The sequence below is a fragment of the Lissotriton helveticus genome, chromosome 5_1 (genome assembly GCF_964261635.1).
Source record: "Lissotriton helveticus chromosome 5_1, aLisHel1.1, whole genome shotgun sequence".
Lineage (NCBI taxonomy): Eukaryota > Metazoa > Chordata > Amphibia > Caudata > Salamandridae > Lissotriton > Lissotriton helveticus.
In genome coordinates, this window is record NC_136065.1 from 271,570,825 (window position 1) to 271,590,068 (window position 19,244).

At 41.0% G+C, this 19,244-nt stretch overlaps 1 protein-coding gene and 1 pseudogene across 2 annotated transcripts in view; one reads left to right on the top strand and one right to left on the bottom strand.

The window, feature by feature from the left end:
• The first annotated feature begins 2,614 nt into the window (after positions 1-2,614).
• LOC144752442 (olfactory receptor 1G1-like) lies at positions 2,615-3,557 on the top strand (annotated as a pseudogene).
• A 6,014-nt stretch (positions 3,558-9,571) lies between these two features.
• Positions 9,572-19,244, bottom strand: part of LOC144754422 (uncharacterized) — a 72,509-nt gene continuing 62,836 nt past the window's right edge. For both annotated transcript variants that reach the window (XM_078642186.1, XM_078642185.1), the window contains one exon: positions 9,572-11,406. In XM_078642186.1, coding sequence (XP_078498312.1) covers positions 10,241-11,406 — 1,166 coding nt within the window. In that variant the 3' untranslated portion in view covers positions 9,572-10,240. The remainder of the gene's footprint in view (positions 11,407-19,244) is intronic.

The window sequence follows — 19,244 nt, forward strand, 5'->3', positions numbered from 1 at the left end:
TATACTTACTACGAAAGGCTGCAGATAGTGAGCAAAGCACAACACTAGAAGCCACTGGCAAAGGGGTAGGCGTGTACTCGATGGCTGCAGGAAAGTTCTGTGAGGAACAACGTAAATTTCATTTGCTATTTTGCTATCTGTTTCTTGTACAGACCAGTATGAAACACGTCGTATTGCTGTAATGAAGAAAAATAAATAAAGTTCTAAAAAAAAAATGTGGCACGGATAACTAATGCTCTGGAGTATGAGGGGGAAGGCGCTGACCCATTGTTTTCCCTCAGTCATTGACAGCTAAGGCATGGGTACAAGCTCTACAACACAAAGGAGGTGTTCAGAAACCCCAGATTCTGCTTTACACGATTTAACCACACACGCCAAGCATATCTTTTCCCCCATCGTATCAAGGGCATATATGCTACATTCATACTGCATTTCAAAATGATCCGCAGGCGGAAGAAACACCAACTTCTGGTGGGTTCAGTTAGGTTTTATTAATCGTCTCCACTGCTCCACTCCTGTCACAGCCTAGGTACCTCACAAGCATCTTGGAACATTCCAAGGTACACTTCAGAACTCCCAGTGGGAACGTTCCACTTAACAATAGAAGGGAGGGGAGGAGGAAGGTACCAGGTAGAAGGATCAAAATAACAAAAATGTTACCCCCAAAAAATGTAATTTTTGCTTGGAGGATGCTTTTCTTGTAGTGTTGAAGGGCTGCTAGTGGTAGACCGCGTGATCTCTACTTACACTCCAGTCAGTTACAATTTTGCTTGGATTCTTTAAGGGTGTGTGAGAACTAAGGCACTGAAGTTCCGGTGCGCCTGCCTAAACTTTTCCTATGGATAAAAGTATCTAAAGCTTGTTAATGCCACCTAGTAAGGGTAGAAGTGTTGTGGTTCAAATCACTGGATCAAGGGGGCCAGAGTGAGGCCTTGTTTTACTTTGTCAATGGACACTTTGACTCAGTATCTTCAGGGAGACTGGTTTGTGGGGGAGCTGAAAGGCCACTTAAGGAAGAGTGACATACACAGCATAGTGCTCCGAACACGCAAACGATGTATACATGCAATTAAAACGGAATGACTGATTTGGTGTTATAGCAGAAAGCAGTAATATGCTCCAGGAAGACTGATACAGAATTGCTGTTATGGGCAGGAGGCCTGCATACCAGTAGCAATTTAGGCACATACATATGTGATATAGTAAGAGGCAGATACATGAGGGCAACCTACATGAAAGATGGAGTCTCTACTAAGAGAACCCAAGTAAGACAACCAAGTGAGAAAATCCCTGAAATTAACTGTTGGTTCACCACGTTTGCTGTGCAAGCGAAGTTATCTCAAAATATTGTAAGTCAGGGGTGAAGACCAGAGTATGCCTGGGTTTGAATAATCTTTTAGCCAAGATTAAGTAATAAAAGTTATATTGATGTAAGTTTCAACTAAAATATCATTGATTTCTATATTGTTTCAGTATACATTTCGCATTATTTAGAACACATTTTAGGAGTGCTTGCTAAGCGCTCAGGTTAAGTGAATTTATTAAGCCGGGCGAATTTAAAACAATTCTCTCCAGTGCTTGGAGTACCGTGTTGGATTGGAGACTAATATCGATGGGAATGGGCAATGTATATATGGGACGATTAACAAGGGGGGAGGCTTTAAGTATAAGAGGGCAGCTCTGTTATATGATATTATGCTGTTAGACCTCATCTTTCAATAGGCATGAACCTGTACCATCTCACAGAAACAAAATCCTCACACAAACATAAGTGCAGATAAAACTGCATGGGCTATATCATGCTAAGCTCTAGGGTAACGAGCAGCAACCCTATGTACAGCTCTCTCCATCTGCATTTGACTGCACCATGTTTACCCTTTGTCTAGGTGTGCATCACACTGTGGGATTCAGATGGTGACAAAGATCAACCACCTAGGAAAATAAGAACTCTTCCTTTCCCCAGAATGCTTCAAACCCAGTGTGTGTTGCACCTGGTGATGGTATTCTCTTTGCAGGTATTTACTTTTGGTCCAACACTTGTTGGGTTTGAGGGTGTTTCCCATTTCCTGAAATGTAACTTGAGACATCGACAAAAGGAAAAAAAAAATCAACATGGACTACTTTGTCCCCTTGGTTGAGTCCAGTGTCCGTTGTAATTACTTTTTAGCACATTCAAGCCATCTCGCCACAGAGACATATGGAGACAAATGTAGATCCTCCTTAGAGGACAAGGTTAGCTTACAACCTGTCAAACAGGGAGGAGTGCTATAGAATTATTATTGTGGCACAACTTGCCCAGAGAATCCAAATGTAGAGACCATTTCAAAGGTAAATCTTGCAATATTTACAGTACATGAATTATAATTAAAAAAAAAGTCTTCAGGAAACCTGATGGCTTAGCGTTTGCTTGATATTCTAAAGATCCCCACGATATAGTTAATGGCCTGCAAGAACTGCTTGCTTCTTTTGGCACAAATGCTGGTGGTGCGGGTGGGGTTGCTAAAATTGTGAGATTATTAGGTATAGATGGAGGGCCGTACAGAAATGTGCTAATTTCATGAATACTTTCAATATTTTTCAGCTGCCATTTATTTAGATTATTTCGTTGGTAAAAATGCAAAACACAAACCGGACTTTGGTGATGGAATTTGTCCTTCTGGGACTCTCAGACAACCCAGACCATCAGCTTCCATTATTCATTATTTTCTTGATAATGTACTTTATTGCAATATTCGGTAATGTCATCATCATTGCGGTCATCACCACTGAGTCAGAGCTCCGCAGCCCCATGTATTTCTTCATCTGCCACCTGTCGCTGGCGGATTTCTGCCTCACTTCGGTCACTGTCCCGAACATGCTGGTGAACATTATGTCAAAGCAGAGATCCATTTCTTTAAGGAATTGCATCACACAGCTGTACTTCTTTGTAGCGTTTTTATGCAGAGAGCTACTTACTTGGGGTCATGGCTTATGACAGATATGTTGCAATATGTAGACCATTTCAATATGTCCTGGTGATGAACAGGAGAGTAAATTTCCTACTTTCAATGGGCTCCTGGATCACAGGTTTTCTAAATTCCTTGCTGCACAGTGTGATGATTTCATTGTTGTTCTTCTGTGGACCTAACTTCATTGAGAACTTTTTCTGTGACATACCAGCAATGCTGAAGCTTTCTTGCTCAGACACATCTACCAATGAGCTCCTGATCTTAACTGAAGCCACAATGATGGCCATGGCCTCCATCTTGACCATTGTGGTCTCCTATATATCAATAATTTCTACCATTCTGGGAATCCGCTCCAACAAAGGGAGACGTTGCGCTTTTTCCACCTGCTCTTCTCATCTCACCGTGGTTAGTTTATACTACGGGACCATTCTTTTCAGTTATATTCGACCAACATCAAGCTACTCACTTCAGAAGGACAAAGTAGGTTCAGTGATGTATACTGTTGTCACCCCATTGGTAAACCCTTTTATTTACAGCTTGCGTAACAAGAAAGTGAAAGAGGCTATGCAAAGATTCTTGAAAAGACAACTATTTTTTAAAAAAATGTAGAAGTACACTGAATCACCTACACAAGATACTCATGCACTGCAATATACTTTCTGTTGCACTGAGGAAATATGAATTATGTTAATCTTACTAGGTGTACACTTCATATTAAAGCTTACATTAGAATCCACATGGCGCACTACTCGACCCTAGATGTATACATTTTTCTGAACTATATACATGTAAGCATTCACTAGAATAGGCCATCACCATCACGCATTATGCACCAGCTATCTTATGCACCATGTGTCAAGGATGCACGCTGTAGAGCGTCCAACCAATCACAACCACCTGAATCCGGAGTAATCAAGCCACAAGGCTCTAGCCACCTGATGAAAAAATTGAGTCATAATTACAACTTTGCTCACAGCAGGAACCTCAGATCCTTGGCAACAGTCTGGATTAGTGGAGCGAAATTATGACCCTGTCCTGTCCATTTTATTTAAATGCCCCAAGTATATCATATTGCAGGCTTTTCATGCCCACACAAACACTCAGATTATGGGGGGGATGGTAATAATAAAGCTTACTTAGGGTTCGGTAGTATAATTATGAATGAAATTTGAAAATAATTGAAAAATTAGTACATATGTAACATTTTAAGATTTAATAACCGTTTTAAAATGGGCACTTGTTTGGAACCAGTGTGCATGAGACTTTAGCTGCATAGAATGGAAAAGACCTTTTATAGGAGTTTTGGATTCGTTCGCATCTCTCCTCAAAGAAGAACAGATTGTATTTGCATGGTTTGTAAAGAGATCAGATCAAACCCAGGCTCCATGTGCTTTGCAAGGTTCCATAAGTGTTCAGCTTTTTAACTTGTATGTTCTTCCACACTTAGATCTTCTGGAAAATCTCACCATCCACTTTCACACTTTTTCTGATGATTTTCAATCTATACTTCAGAGATAGAATATCGCAGGACAGCAACATTTAAGAAAATGTATTTTCCAAACCAAAGTATCAAAAGGGAAGCATAGATTTTCAATACCTAACTCCACATATATGTACCAAGATGATATATATGGACAAGGTACGTATATTTGAAGTTTGAATAGTAAATCTATACTTCCTCTATATGCACTTACCTTTCAATATTTTGGTCTTCGATATTTTGCACACAATATTCTTGTATCAGGATGTGCATATTTTCAATATTCATAAGTATAATTCTTCGACTGATGACATAAGTGACCAATTATACAAGAACACTACACATTAGGGACTCCTGGGTCAAATGCAGAGGTACAAGAAGTAGTGCATTTTTTTTTAGTTACTACTCATAGGGAACAACAGTACGTGATGGAGTGTATTGATCTTTTGTGATGGAAGAAAAATCCGGCAATACTAACAGTTTCTAAATATAAAACTCTGGGAGGTAACTCTTGATTCCACCATTTTGATAAACGATCAGATAACCCTAATGGCACCCAATTATTCTTAGTATATTCTTAGTATTCCTGACCATGATTAGCACCTTTCTATCCAAACAAGTCAAAATATTCACTGCTAGAACAGTCCTATCTTTGAGTATACATTACTGTGACTCAGTAACATGTGGAAACACATGCAATAGGTTTAAAAGGGGTAAACCCTATTAAGACTACAAATACTAAAAAGTGATTACTGCAACACTAAACGAAAACAACATGAAATGAAAGCAGAATCTGGGCTACAAGTGCTGCAACTAAAGTGGACTCGTTTTTGGGTGAAAGTGCTCATGTGCAAGAGTAAACCGGTCATCACTCACAGTGAAGAGAGCCAATTTCCAAAGGAGGCCGACCCATTACAATATTTGGTGGGCAGAAGCAAAATGTAAATGGTACTGAGGAGACCAATAGATCAAGGAGGTTATCTAAAAGTTCCTCTTTTTATTATGATTATTTTAAAAAGAGGAGGCTTCAAATCTTTGCACACTGAGTGAGTCATTTTTCACCCCTGCTTTCTCCATTTGTCAGTGTTTTTTCATCTTCCTCTTTCCGTCCCCTTTCTTCTTTCCCATATTCTCTCGCGCCCTGGGCTAAATTCAGTGTCAGCTCCTGCAATGAGGCAGAGGAACGTCGTCACACTGCCTTGCAGCAGTGAAATAAAGGGAACAAAAAATGATAACTCAAGGTTTTATCATTTTATGTTTCCTTCTGCTACAGCTTTGCGTGGCAGCGCAGGCTGCTCCAATGACAGAGGAGCAGGTGAGGAGTGGTTTGCCGACTCCTAAGTGCACATGACTGTTTCGCTGGCCCTCTCAGGCCAGCCAAACCATTTTGTGCACTTTGCCTATTCTACAACCAGGCACCCACTGGGTGGAGAACATGCCCAGGCTCCCATTCCCTGGCTGAGCACCAAACCACAGCGCTCATACCAATCACAAAGCTTCATTGCATCATTGTGATTGGTAAGCACCCAAAATCCCCTGACCAATCACAACGCTGCATGTGATTGGTCAGGGGAGCCTGGGTGTGCTTCCTGGTTCCTGTTCGGATCGGAGAGAAGGCGGAACAGCAGCAAAAGGTGAGTTTTTCCCTTTTTTTTCAACCCCTTACCCCTCAATCAGTGCCAGCCGCCACTGCCCAAATTCCGATAATGAACAATAAGCCTCAGGCCCCAAAAAACACAGAGTTCCAGTGCCGACCAAATGACACCACCAGCACCAATTAGACTCTGTGTGTACTTATGAAACAAGTCAGTGAGCTATATACTTTTTAAAGTTAACTTTGTGAAGCAAAAACTGGGGATTTAGAAGGAAATACAGACAGTGAGATTGTATTTGTTCAGAATTATGTTTTTTATGTTTAATCATGGCACTGCCCACCTCAATAGCATTAATTTCATCCACATCTGAAGAATTAAGCTCTACTGCTTGAAACCAATGCCACAAGGAGGGCCACCAAATGTTTGCAGTAAGCATATAGTCCACTGAACTGTTTCTCAGGATCAAAATATGTGACTTGCACAAGGATTTACACAACAGCTACAAAACCTACAGAGCTATCGCACAAATCATGGATGTGAACCTATGATCTGCAAGTTACAGACTCAGTAGTGAAGAAGGCACATTAAGATTTCTGTGTAACTGTGGTACCAGGTTGCATGTAAAATTCTGTACAGCTCATAGAAGAGTGAACATAGTGCTGAGAACAATCCGGCATGGCGTCCGAAGCGATGCGAGGTCTGGGATATTTATATTAGGCACTGGTATCTAGAAACTGACCCCCATTACTGAGCTGCTTGCACAACGCATCTCTGTTCTCAATTGTACAGAATGTGGCACAGCGGCCAGAGCTCCCGACTCGGGAGCTATGGATTCAGGTTCGAGATTTGGCGTTAGCTCAACATCCTGTTATTCTGGGCAAATCACAATCTCCCCGTGCCCATGGACAGTGCCTAGATACACTCACAGGGGTTAAGTAGCGCTATATAAATCTACAAATTTACAGGGTCCCTTCAGAAATGTTTCCAAACAAACCTTTAGGATCACTTCCTAGCATTGGAAAATTTACTGCTTGGCCTCAATAGTTTACTGTTTTTCTCTTTGGGAGTGTCGGACTTACTGGTTTTGCTTGTTTGGTCCACTGGCTATCGGATTTATTATAACCTGTCTCCTTTGCCCCCACATTAAAAGATTGCACAACCCTGGGGGGGTACAGCCTGCAGCGGGCCTGTCAAATCGGCTATTTGGGAAGTTCTGTGTGGTCTTGATCAGGTGGTGGAATACAAGCAGCAGACTTGTAAATGACAATTGGCTTCAAATCCATTCACTCACAGAACAGTCACTTTCAATCTCCCTGTGCTCAGCCATGTCACTAGTGATGTTTTCAAGGTCTTTCACCAGTGTGTAAGCAATTACCCTCTACTTCATTTCTACTTCCACTGTCCTGGTCACATTCCAATTATAGTAACTTTTCTTGAGTACTGCACAGTTCCACTTCACTTTCCACCATCTCTCCTATGCACACCAACTTGTGGCAGACAACCTAGATTAGAGGATATAGAATGCTAAAACAAAAAAAACTGAGTGCCCATGTACAAACTCCCAAGTGCAACCAGAGCGGTATCGCGATTGTAACTTTAGCTAATGTAAACAGACATTCCATATATTATAAGGTGCAATTCGCTATTATCTACAACTTTTAAGTGAAATTAGATTACTGCACTGAACTAGAACGGTACATTGTATCAACCTGTGAATGCTGCAGTATACGTACTACTTTAAAATGTGCTGCTTTTGCCACCAACGAAAATGATACCTATGCCTCAACTGGAGTGCTGTACTGATACAATGAATCGCAATTTTGTCAAACCACCTTTAACAATTTGCCTTGTAAGCGGTCGCTGCCCCAAAACTACCTTGATAAATTGTGTGCCTCCATTCTCAATTTGCTGTACTGAAACCATCTCACCCTGATTTACATGGTTATCTAGTAATAAATTACCCACATAGACTACACTACCAATTTGAGTCTGAATGTTCATCCACAAAACAATTGCAAAAATACCCCCCCCCCCCAAAAAAAAATGCTCACCTGTATTAAGACGGGTTTCTCAACTCACTCCAGTCACAGTACCACTTAGTTCCCCAACCTTTTTCAAATACTGTTTTGATATGGCATAAGATTAAAAAAATAAAAGCAGATTTGCGAAGGCAAGACAGCATTGGCATACAAGCCCGACAAGTATATATTGCATGCGTCACCATTTACAGTTGGCTAATCTGGGAGTGGTAAATTTAAGAATAATTAAAAAGTGCATAAATAATAAAGAAAGAAACGAGTGCCCTAGCAGCGAACTGCGGCTGTAAGGCTTTCAAAAAGTAGTCGTGTAAAATAAAAAGATAAGAGATTGGGGCATGGGACTAAACGTAGGAGCTGGTGGAGCAGTGCCCTGGATTTGGGGTGGAGTAACAGAGAAAGAAGTTATGGTAGGGAAGGAAAAAAAATCTGACTACCAGAGAGGGGATATTGGGTGAGAACCAGACCATGAAGTTGGGGGTGGGGGGGTATTGACACGAGCAGGGATCTTATATGGGAAGCAGAAAATGAGAAAGAGAGCAAGAAAACTCATTGACTCTAATACTTAAGGAAAAATAAAAATTAATTCCCAGAACATAGGCAGTGGAATGATACAAGTCATCAAATCAATAGAATGATAAAGAAGCTTTGCTCCACCGGAGGGATAGACAAACACTAAGAAAGGAAAAAAGTAATAAAATAAGAAACCAGCACATAAGACTAACGAGAAAACGAGCCAATAGTAACTCAAAGCCCACTCTAAGAATTGGTACAGTCCACAATAGGTCTTTGGCAATGGACAGTTAAAGCTACATGTAGGTAGGACCTAATAATGATAACCTTGGTAATATCAAAGTAATTTGTAAAACACAAAAATATCTGTTATGCACGTTACTTTGTTGATAAACAGGGCAGAGAGCATGTTTGACAAATACCCTAAATGATAGTTACAAGCCTCTATTACTACTCATCGCTCTCTTACACCTGGATGGCCATGCTGCCAGATGTACATTATCCTTTTTGACTGTCATGCTCTTCTAATACATGTCTGAGCTTCCATTATTTATTTATTTAAACTGGATTGACCGGTACTACATTCAGCTTATTTCTCTTCAGTCTCCTGAATGGAACGCCGAGTTCAGCTCAGCTGTGAGTAAGGAGCACATCTTTAGGTCTTTCAAGAATTACGGTTTACTCAGGAGTGGTAAATCTGAACTAGAATTTAAATCTGGCATCCATAAATTGGCAAGAAATGTCTCACAGTACCGGTTGGTTTTACCTAATTATAGAATTATAAATATTTTATACAAATCTCAATTTTAATGACATATTAGCTCACATTGACATTCCCCTGATAAGTTCGCTGTATGATATTTTACACACATTTAATACTATTTGATCCTGATTGTTTTGAGTTTCAATGGAAAACTTGCATGTAACATTAGCTCTCTCAAATTCTTATTTTTTACATCGTCACATAAAAAAATGTCTTTAAAAAATCTGGATATATCATGGTTTGTATATTTTTAGATTTATTGATGTTTTCATGACCTAACGCAAAACAGTAAAAAAAAATATAAACACAAACTTATGTAGTGGCTGTTTTACCTTATGCATGTTTCTGTTCTCAAACCCTGAAATCAAAACATGTTTAGACATTTGTGTAGGAACAGATTCAGCACAGACAAGAATGGAATCCTTTTACCTCATCAAATGTTTGAATTAAATAGACCTAACATGGATATATGACCCTTGCGGAACACAATGTACCTGTAAGGAAAGGGTTCATTACAGTTGATTTATGGGTGTTTAAATGACAGGTTACAAACCACAGTCCTTTACAGTCTCAAGCTTCTGCTTTCGCGCACTCTCTCTAAGTGGAGTGCCCTTAATGCTAAGACACAGCCCTTTCTTAATAATTTGCACTACGAACACTACTCAGAAAGGACAAGAGAAGGTATCTTGGAAAATAATGTGGCTAACATTCTGGACTTTTTGAAATTTCCTTTTTTAATCGGACTTCCGAAAACAGGACTGTCATTTCTTTTCACAGAGTCAATGGCACAATTATAAAGCAAATTAGGGGGTGGTGTGAGGCTGTGCATAACAAATTGACAGGCACCAACTCCTGTTAAACGTCAATGGATCCCTTGAGTACTTGCTTTTAAACTTTTCAATTTTCTATTCTAGCTCAGGGTTTGAAGTGTCTTCTGTAGTCAGGGGAAGTAGACACCTCTCAGGGGATAAGCTGTGGGACATCATGTGCTTTCTGAGGGAACTTGGGTGACTATAGCATTTATCACAGACTTTGCACACGTACGGTTTGCTTAGTGTATGCACATGCATGTGCTTTTTGCGGTCGCTGGAGTTTGCAAACTGTCTGCCACAGTCCGTGAAATTGCATTTAAAGGGTTTTTCACCTGTGTGTGTTCTTTTGTGTATCTTTAGGTTCTCTTGTCGAGCAAACACTTTCCGGCATCCCGGGAAGAGGCAGTGGAATGGTTTTTCACCTGTGTGGATGCGGATATGGTTCACAAGCTTATATCTGGCTTTGAAGGGCTTCCCGTCTCTCATGCATTCCTTCCAGAAGCAAACATTGCTGGCTGCATCAGGTCCTCTGATGTGATCTTCAATGACATGTGTGACTAACTCTTCCAGGACACTGAAAGAGTTTCTGCAGGTCCTGTTGGAGTTGACTGGCTGCTCAGGCTCAATCCACCTACAGAGGAGTCGCTGCTTCATGGGCTCATGCATGTAATGGAAGGGAGATCCAATGTCATGATAATGGTACTCCTCCTTTGTCACTACATTCTCTTCGGTATGTGGTGTTTGACAGTTAATGTGTTTCGATTTAGAACTAAAGCTTTCTCCACATTCACAGCATATATACAGCTGCTCCTCTGCATGGTTCTTCTGATAGAACATAGAATGTGACAATTGAGTTGAGTCTCCATAAAAATATCCATATTTATGTATTTGATCTCTGAAGTGAGCACTACTATTTTTCCAAATAGTGAATGGCCCACTGATGCTTTTTGCACCTTGATTGTAAGATTTCTCTTCTAGTGGGCTTTTACAGTGCATGTCATTTGTTGATCTGTGGCTGTACGGTTTGACATATTTACCACACATTTTATTTCCTTCAGGAGAGCTGTTTGTGGCATCTTTTCCCCACTCTGCGAGATAGGCTGGGCCACGGTCCCAATGATTTGATTTTAGGCTTAGGTCCAGAGCATGGAAAACCTGTTTTTTCTTTTTCTTGTGAAATATCTTTGGAGGCTGCAGTCTCAGTTCTCCTCTGCATTTATCATCATCACTCTTCTCACTTTTGATTGTGGCTCTTACTTCTGTTGGATTGAAAGATAATTTAGATAGTGAATGCTGATGATTTGAAATCAATCTCTTGCATAGATTATGTGCAAAGTGTTACATAATTCAATTATGAGTTCTATGTTACTATCCAGTAGAGCACTTTTCTCATCATTCTCACAAAGTCCCAACAAACCAGATATATGAACTGCAAATTCAGTTATCATTTACACAATAATGTATTTATTTGAAAACAAAATATTTGACATAGCATTTTAAATTATGTATGAATGTACTGAAGCAGGTATATGGTATTTGTATAGCATGCACCAGGCCATAAAGCAGTGAAGCACTGTACAGAGTCAAAGACGAGCATAAGTCAACGATTAATAAGAGAAGCCAAGTAGTAGACCATTAATGAATTTCAATGTACATGTCTTTAACACCTTGAACGCTATGGGGATTTTTCTCCTGTGCTGGGATTCTACAGATACCACTATTCATGACGAGCTGGGCTCGTCATCAGCGTAGCAGGAGGCTACTGCATGACGAGCCCAGCTCGTCATGAGCGTCGAAGGGGTTAAAGAGCTGTGTCTTCACCTCTTTCCTTAGTTGGTGCAGTCCTGATGGATACAGGGATGTTGCTCCAGATCCTGGGTGCATACATGGAGGCTGCTTGCTCTTTTGTTTGATACTTTATACACTTTTTAGTGAAACATTAATACGTTCAATGCAGCAGCCTATCAGTATACTATCGCAGGTTTGGCTGGTAGGAAATCCATTTAATTTCAAAAGAGCCCTCTGCAGCTTAGTGTGGCTTGCAGCTGGTCTTGCAGACCACAGACAGCATCACATTAGTATTGCAATACAAAACAGCTGGTAACCATTCTTAACAGAAAAAAACCCTTAGGCCCTTGCTCCAGGACACCTACATTTGTGATGTGGATGGTAATGGGAGGTATTGGCCCAAGTTGAAATTACGAATTTGGGTAACTGCAAATCTGTGATGTTTCATGATGAGACTCAAACTGCTCAAGCGGGTGGATTCTCCTTTTGAAATACTGGGCAACAATGAGACGCACTGGGCAGAATCATGCCAGGAATTACCGAGTCACCCGGTATATCTTCATTTCTAAGAAGACAATCACAGCCTCAAACCCCCCCGCCCCCAAAAGCACACACTGCTTTCAATTGTACAGAAAGGTTTGTTCTTCTTGCATTTACAAATATAGAAGCATTCCTAGAGTGAGAGGGAGCAGTTTGTGATCTTGACAAACCCTTGACATACACACTCAGCACTCTACAAGATATTCCCATCATACCTAAATGTAGTCTCATGTATAACCATTTTCTCTACTCACAGACCTTTGTTTGGTCTTCTTAAATGCTTTAAGATCTCCAATTGCCAAAAAGGCTTACTCTAGAAGTACTGATGTTGGGGATGACAACCTTAGCGTCAGTGACTTTCCTGTTGATATCCAGTGCTTCTTTCAACAAGCTTGCAAAATAAAGAATTACTGCATTCCCAGGCAAAAAACAGAAAGGGAAATCTATTATGGTCTATGAGCGGTACTTTAAGTTTTGTTCAAACACCAGAAGGTCAAATAATTGATTAACTCTTTCTAGTTTCTCTCTACTGAATCCAATAGTACTAAAGTTTCTGCATAGACAAGCAGTGGACGGTTCTATCTCTGGTGGAGAAACCTTTGTTGCTCTACAATAATCAGTTAAATCAGCACATCAAATGCAAAATAAAAACGTGGCTAGGATAGAGCTTTCTTGGAGACCATTCTCAAAAACAATTATTTTTGACAGCCCACATAATCGTATTGAGGTATTTATAAAATTCAGCATTTCTTCTACATAGAGGGAGTATTCCTGTTTATCAAATTCTGAGCAGTGTACAAATTATGCATAAATCCCCTAGCCCTTTCAAACCTGTATTTTTGTATTATTGCATAAAGCATTAAAATATTACCGGAATTGAACTGTTTATTTCTACCTAGGGACGGTTCACAGCAATTATATTCTGCTTCTCAGCCCAGGCTTCTAGATCAATTAATAAATGCTGAACAATTTACTGTGTAATCACAGGAGACAAATTACCTTATAAATGCAGGGCACATACTTTGTATGTTTACGTATCAGGAGCAACATATTCCCAAAACCCAGGAAAGCAGAGTTTTTTGTTGTTGTTATCAGCGACTATTTAATGAAGGAGTCTACTGCATAAAGTTCCCTATATCTTTATTATACATATGTCAATCCCATCCCAACCCTTAGATTAAGACAGTTTGGCCTTATACATCAATTTTAACAATTATATTACTATAGGGCCTACAGAATTTAAAGTAAAGATCTACAAATCAGAATCACTGCCATTTTTCCAAGAATGTCATTAGTTTAACAATCTTCTTCTGAAAGTAGTATTGTCTTTTTTGACTGGATGTCTTTATTATGCAGTTAAATGCATATTTATTTTCCTTCATGGTTCAATAACTGTACACCAATAAATAATATTCTATAAAAAACAACTATCCCCTTCATCTGCTTAATGAGCAATTTCATAGCAGTATTTATCAGTTTTACATATATTTCTCACAAATTAATAAAGTCAACAGTTCTCTTTAGCAATCTTCTATTTTGACTCACACCCTGGAATTTTACATTGCTATTTGTATCTATGGGATATTCAATTACATGTAACTTGTCTGAACCTATAATTGTGACTATACCTAGAATGAAGTGCCCCTCGATAGCCCCCACCTCCCATTAATTACACCATATAAAGTGTGTACATAATTGTTCTATTATTCTGTTCTACATAAGAACTCTCTAGTAGGGACCATTATCAGCTTGGATAATTTGAAAACAATTAACACAACATAACAGACAATCACTTTATTTAAATTTATTCTCACATTTTCTTTTTTCTCCAAAGTGTAGAATTCATCAAAATATATTCGATAACGTATAGCAGATGAGGACAAGTGATGAATTCTAATGGAGACTCCCAGATTATCTCTTCTAAGCCTGCTAGCACACCCATGTAAGAATAAACCTGGTTAAAAGCAATCACCAATTAGGACCTCTGGGTACTCCTTTATCATGGGTGGAAACATACTTCTTTTTTGGAGCACTTATACAACACCAAAACAACTTTAAAACTGTCCACCTCAAGCACCTTTATTACTAGCTCCATTTTCATAACTGGTTTAGCACAGTGCAATCCATACCGAGCTAGAAAAGTGGCAACAACTTTTGTCATTTTTTAAGCGAAGTCTTAAGTTACAGCATTAGCTTCAGCTATTTAACACTGAGCGGAAAAATGGCAAGAGGCATGCGTTTGCTGTTTTGTTTGCTAGATCAACTTTCTGAATAGAGCGAAAACCATCCTGATCTGGATCTCCTGTGAGAAGAGATGCTGGGACAGATATTTTAAAATCTGAAAGTAATCATAGGCTCAGGCCTCAGTCCATTATCCTGATCAAAAGATGACCAAGCAACTTTCCTGGTAAATAGTAAATATTAAACAGGAATACTTCCTTTTACTCTCCATTTCTGCCACGGGATAATTTTTTAGTAAATATATTATGAATTAATTTCAGGGGGATCATTTTAATTGGACATCTGGAAACAGGACCACTCTGCCCCTGACAGGCACCTTAACTAATGGTTGGACAAAACTAAAAGAAATATCTTATCCACTATAAATCCATGTAATTCGAAAACAAAAAAATATTTGCATCATATTCCACATATTCAACGGCTTGGGCCAAATAGACACCTGGACACCTAGCCTGCCACTAGCATATGGCCTCTAGTTCCTGCACTGGTGCCTGGGTTTTGCTGCCCGTGTTTTCCTACTCACCATTCTTCTTGCCAACAGACACCCCGCCCACCCAAAACCCTACTTAATGCAGGCAGCAACGTGGATGCTGCTGGCATGCCAAAGGCAAGCCCAGCTGTGCCCAAATGCATCTAAACCGCACCTCCCGCCACACTGCCAGCCCTCACAACCCCAGAAGATACACCATTACCGAGCTCTATAGCCTCGACCACAGATGCCTCAAAAAAACTGCTCCAGTGCCGACCCATGCTAATCAGTGGGATCTTTCACCTGCACCCACTGCAACAGCACATACACCAGCCCGCCCCTGAACATACCACAAATGTCAACTGAAACCGCAACTCACTGTGCTCACTGTGCAAACACACCACTGAGATTTGGGACCTCCTCTCCATCCTCACACTCAACGTCCTCGTCTTTGCCGCGACCTGGCTCAACCCCACTTCAATGCCAGGCATCGCCAGTGCAATACCCAAAGGATACAAGATGACCCACTGCGACCACATCAACAAGCCTGGCAGAGGGCCATCATACACAAAGAATCCATCCAATGCACCACCACAAATGGCACCACTCCAGCCATGGAACAACTACACTTCAGACTTCAAACAGACAGCAAAACCACCATCAGGGACACCCTCGCCTACTGTGTTTCAGGACCACATCCAGCCTTCTGAAACTTAAATCGCTGACCTAATCGTCCCCTATGCCATAGACTCCAACAACTACATTTTCCTTGGTAACTTCCATCTCCATGACATCAACACTACCAACCTCCTCGACAGTATGAACACTGGACTCTTCCACTACCCCATGCACACCTCAGGCCACACGCTAGACCTTATCTTCACCTCCAGTGACTGCATCAGATAAGTCACACCGCAGAACTCACCTGGATCGACCACTCCATTGTCCGCTTCAACATCCCAAACTCACGGACCTATACCCAAAGTCTGTCAAACCACAGCTGGAGCAAAGTCTCAAAGGACATATGGGTCAACACCCTGCGACAACCTAGACCAGAATGTCAGAAACTTCAACAATTGGATCACCAACTGCGCAAAAAGCGTCACTCGCATCAGCATCACCCACAGGTCCACCAAGCAGGCTAGCTGGTACACTGAAGACATCAGAACTGCTAAACGATACTGTAAACAACTGGAAAGAAGATAGCGCGCCAGCAAGGACATGACCGACAAATCGCCTCAACCTCTATCAAAGCAAGACGAGAGAACTCAAGAGAAAAGTCTAAGCCTCACGCAGACTAAAGCTGCAATAGCAACAAACAACTCTTCAACATAGTCAAAGAATTCTCCAACCCCTCAGCTGCAACAAACATTACACCCTCACAGGAACTCTGCGACAACATTGCAAACTTCTTCCATGACAAGATTGGCAACAGCTACAGAAACTTCATAACACAGCCCAAGGCCACAGACTTCAAGCAACAGCATGACCTTGCTACCACCACAGACATCAAACTGACCAAATGGAGCCAGCTCGCACCATAAGACACCACCTCCATTATGAACCCAGTCCATTCAGGGTCTCCAACCGACCCATTCCATCACCATATCTTCAACGTAGGTGTAGCCAGAATCAGCCATGCACATTTCACTTTGCTCAACACCTCAATTGTCACAGCCACCTTCCCAGAGGGCTGGAAACACGCAGAAGTCAACCCCCTACCACAGAAACCATCGGCAGACCCCAGCGAACTCAACTACCGACTGATCTCCCTGCTCCTGTTGTCGGCCAAAGTATTAGAAAAATCCATCAACCAACAACTCTCCTCACATCTGGAAAGGAACCTCCCACTCAGCCAATTCCAATCCAGATTCTACAGCAACCGCATCACCAAGACAGCCCTCATCACTGCTGCCAATGACATCCGAGCCCTACTCGACCGAGGAGAGACTGCGGCTCTGATCCTCCTGGACCTCTCGGCAGCCTTTGATATGCACTCATCACAAGGTTGCACACCATAGACATTCTTGGAGCTCCTCTCAGATGGATCACCTTTTTCCTCACCGGAAGAAAGCAAAATGTCTGCCTTCCCCACTTAATCTCCGAACCCAAGGAAATCATCAGTGGCGTACTCAAGAACCCTCATTCAGCCCCACCCCCTTCAACACATATATGACACCTCTGGCCAGCATTGCCAAAATCCACGGACTCAACATCATATCCTATGCGGACAACACACAACTCATCCTCTCAGAAGACACCAGACCAAATCCACAACTTCATGACAGACACCATCAATTGGATGAAGAACAACTCCCTGAGGCTCAACATGGACAAGACAGAGGTACTGATTTTCAGAAACAAAAGTTCCCATGGGACACATCCTGATGGTCCACAGAACTCGGACCTAATCCAACCCCCACTGTCCACGCTAGGAACCTCGGCATCATTCTGCACAAGCCATTCTGCACAAGGAGTATCCTCCTGCTGCTTCTTCATCATCTTCCCCAATCTTCATGAGCTATTCAAATGGCTACCACAAAGCTCAAGACGCACCATCACCCAGGCCCTCAACTCTAGCTGACTGGACTACGGCAATGTTCTCTTCACAAGGATCACAGCTCACCTACTCTGAATACAGACCTTGCAGAATGCAAAAGTCTGACTCACCCTGGATCTCCTTCGACAAATCCACCTTACACCCTACCTCAGGAAACTTCACCAGCTCCCTGTACAGAATAGATGCCAGCTTAAGCTCCTGACCCTTGCATACAAGGCGTACACAACTGTGGGCTCTCCTATTTAAACCACAGCCTGAACTTCCATCAGCCCACCAGACACATCTGGCTGGATCCCTCTCTAAACCTCATCCCCGGCATCAGACGTAGCAGATGCAGAGGTCGTTCCTTCTCCTACCTAGCAGTGAAGATATGTAGTGAGGTACCCTTTCATCTAAGGATCTCTTCCAGTGTTCCGAAAGTCCTTAAAAGACCTGGCTAGTCAGATAACATTGGGCCCTGTCAGCGTCTAGATATCCTCATACGTGACAAGTAGCGCTCTACAAAACTACTGATTGGTTTGAGTGAAATCTGCTGATTGAAATGGTGGCTTAAAGCAACAAAAGTTCAGACTAGTCAATCGGGCACATGTGCTAAAGTCAATCCTTGTAATAAGTGCTGTTTGAGCTAGATTGAAATACTATGTCTTCATTGTCATATTTGACTGTTCTTTAAAATCCTGTACTCTGATTTGAAGAGATGACTAAAAGTTTTGTAGAACTAACCATATCTTTGTATGCAATTCCCAAAGTTCTAAGAGTTTTTTTTTTACCAAATGATGATTTTCTTTAAAACACTTTCTTTAGTTCTCCAATTAATTTACTTTTATATAAAGTAATGCAGCTGTGCCACTGGGTTGTATTTGATTTATATACTCGTTAGAAATTCACATTCATTCAATGACCCAGATGTGCTCTCTGCTCTGTACACACAGACACATGCAACTTCACTCCATTCGATATATCTTTGTTTATAGTCAGAAAATATAACACATTTGGCATAACCATATACCATGGCATCCAATGCACAATGTAAACTGCGCATAACCCAGCTGCAAACAAACAGGGCAAAAGGACTAAAAAGGGAGCATGAACGAGCTCCAAGGCATATAGCTTTGATGATTTAATTTCTCTTAGGATATTCTCAACTACCTCTGAAATATGAATTAAAGATTTATTGTGCATTCTGATTAAATTGAAATCAAATGGGCAATAGTGGCGTAATTTAATTAATGCATACAGCCATAGTGGTCGTTGAAGTCAATAGGTTGGTCAAGAACTTAATTGGGTTTTTTTTAATGAACACTGCAAAATGGATCCAACATCCACAGTTTTTTTTTTGCTCAACTGGTGCAAACTAAGGACAAAAAGGGAATGTGCGTTCTTCTACATTCTTGCAAGCCTCGATTTAAATCAATTCCTTCTATTGTTGCATCACTACCATCTTTTCCACAATTGACTACTAAGGTATCCTGAATTTTAAAGCTAGGAATGATCTCTGA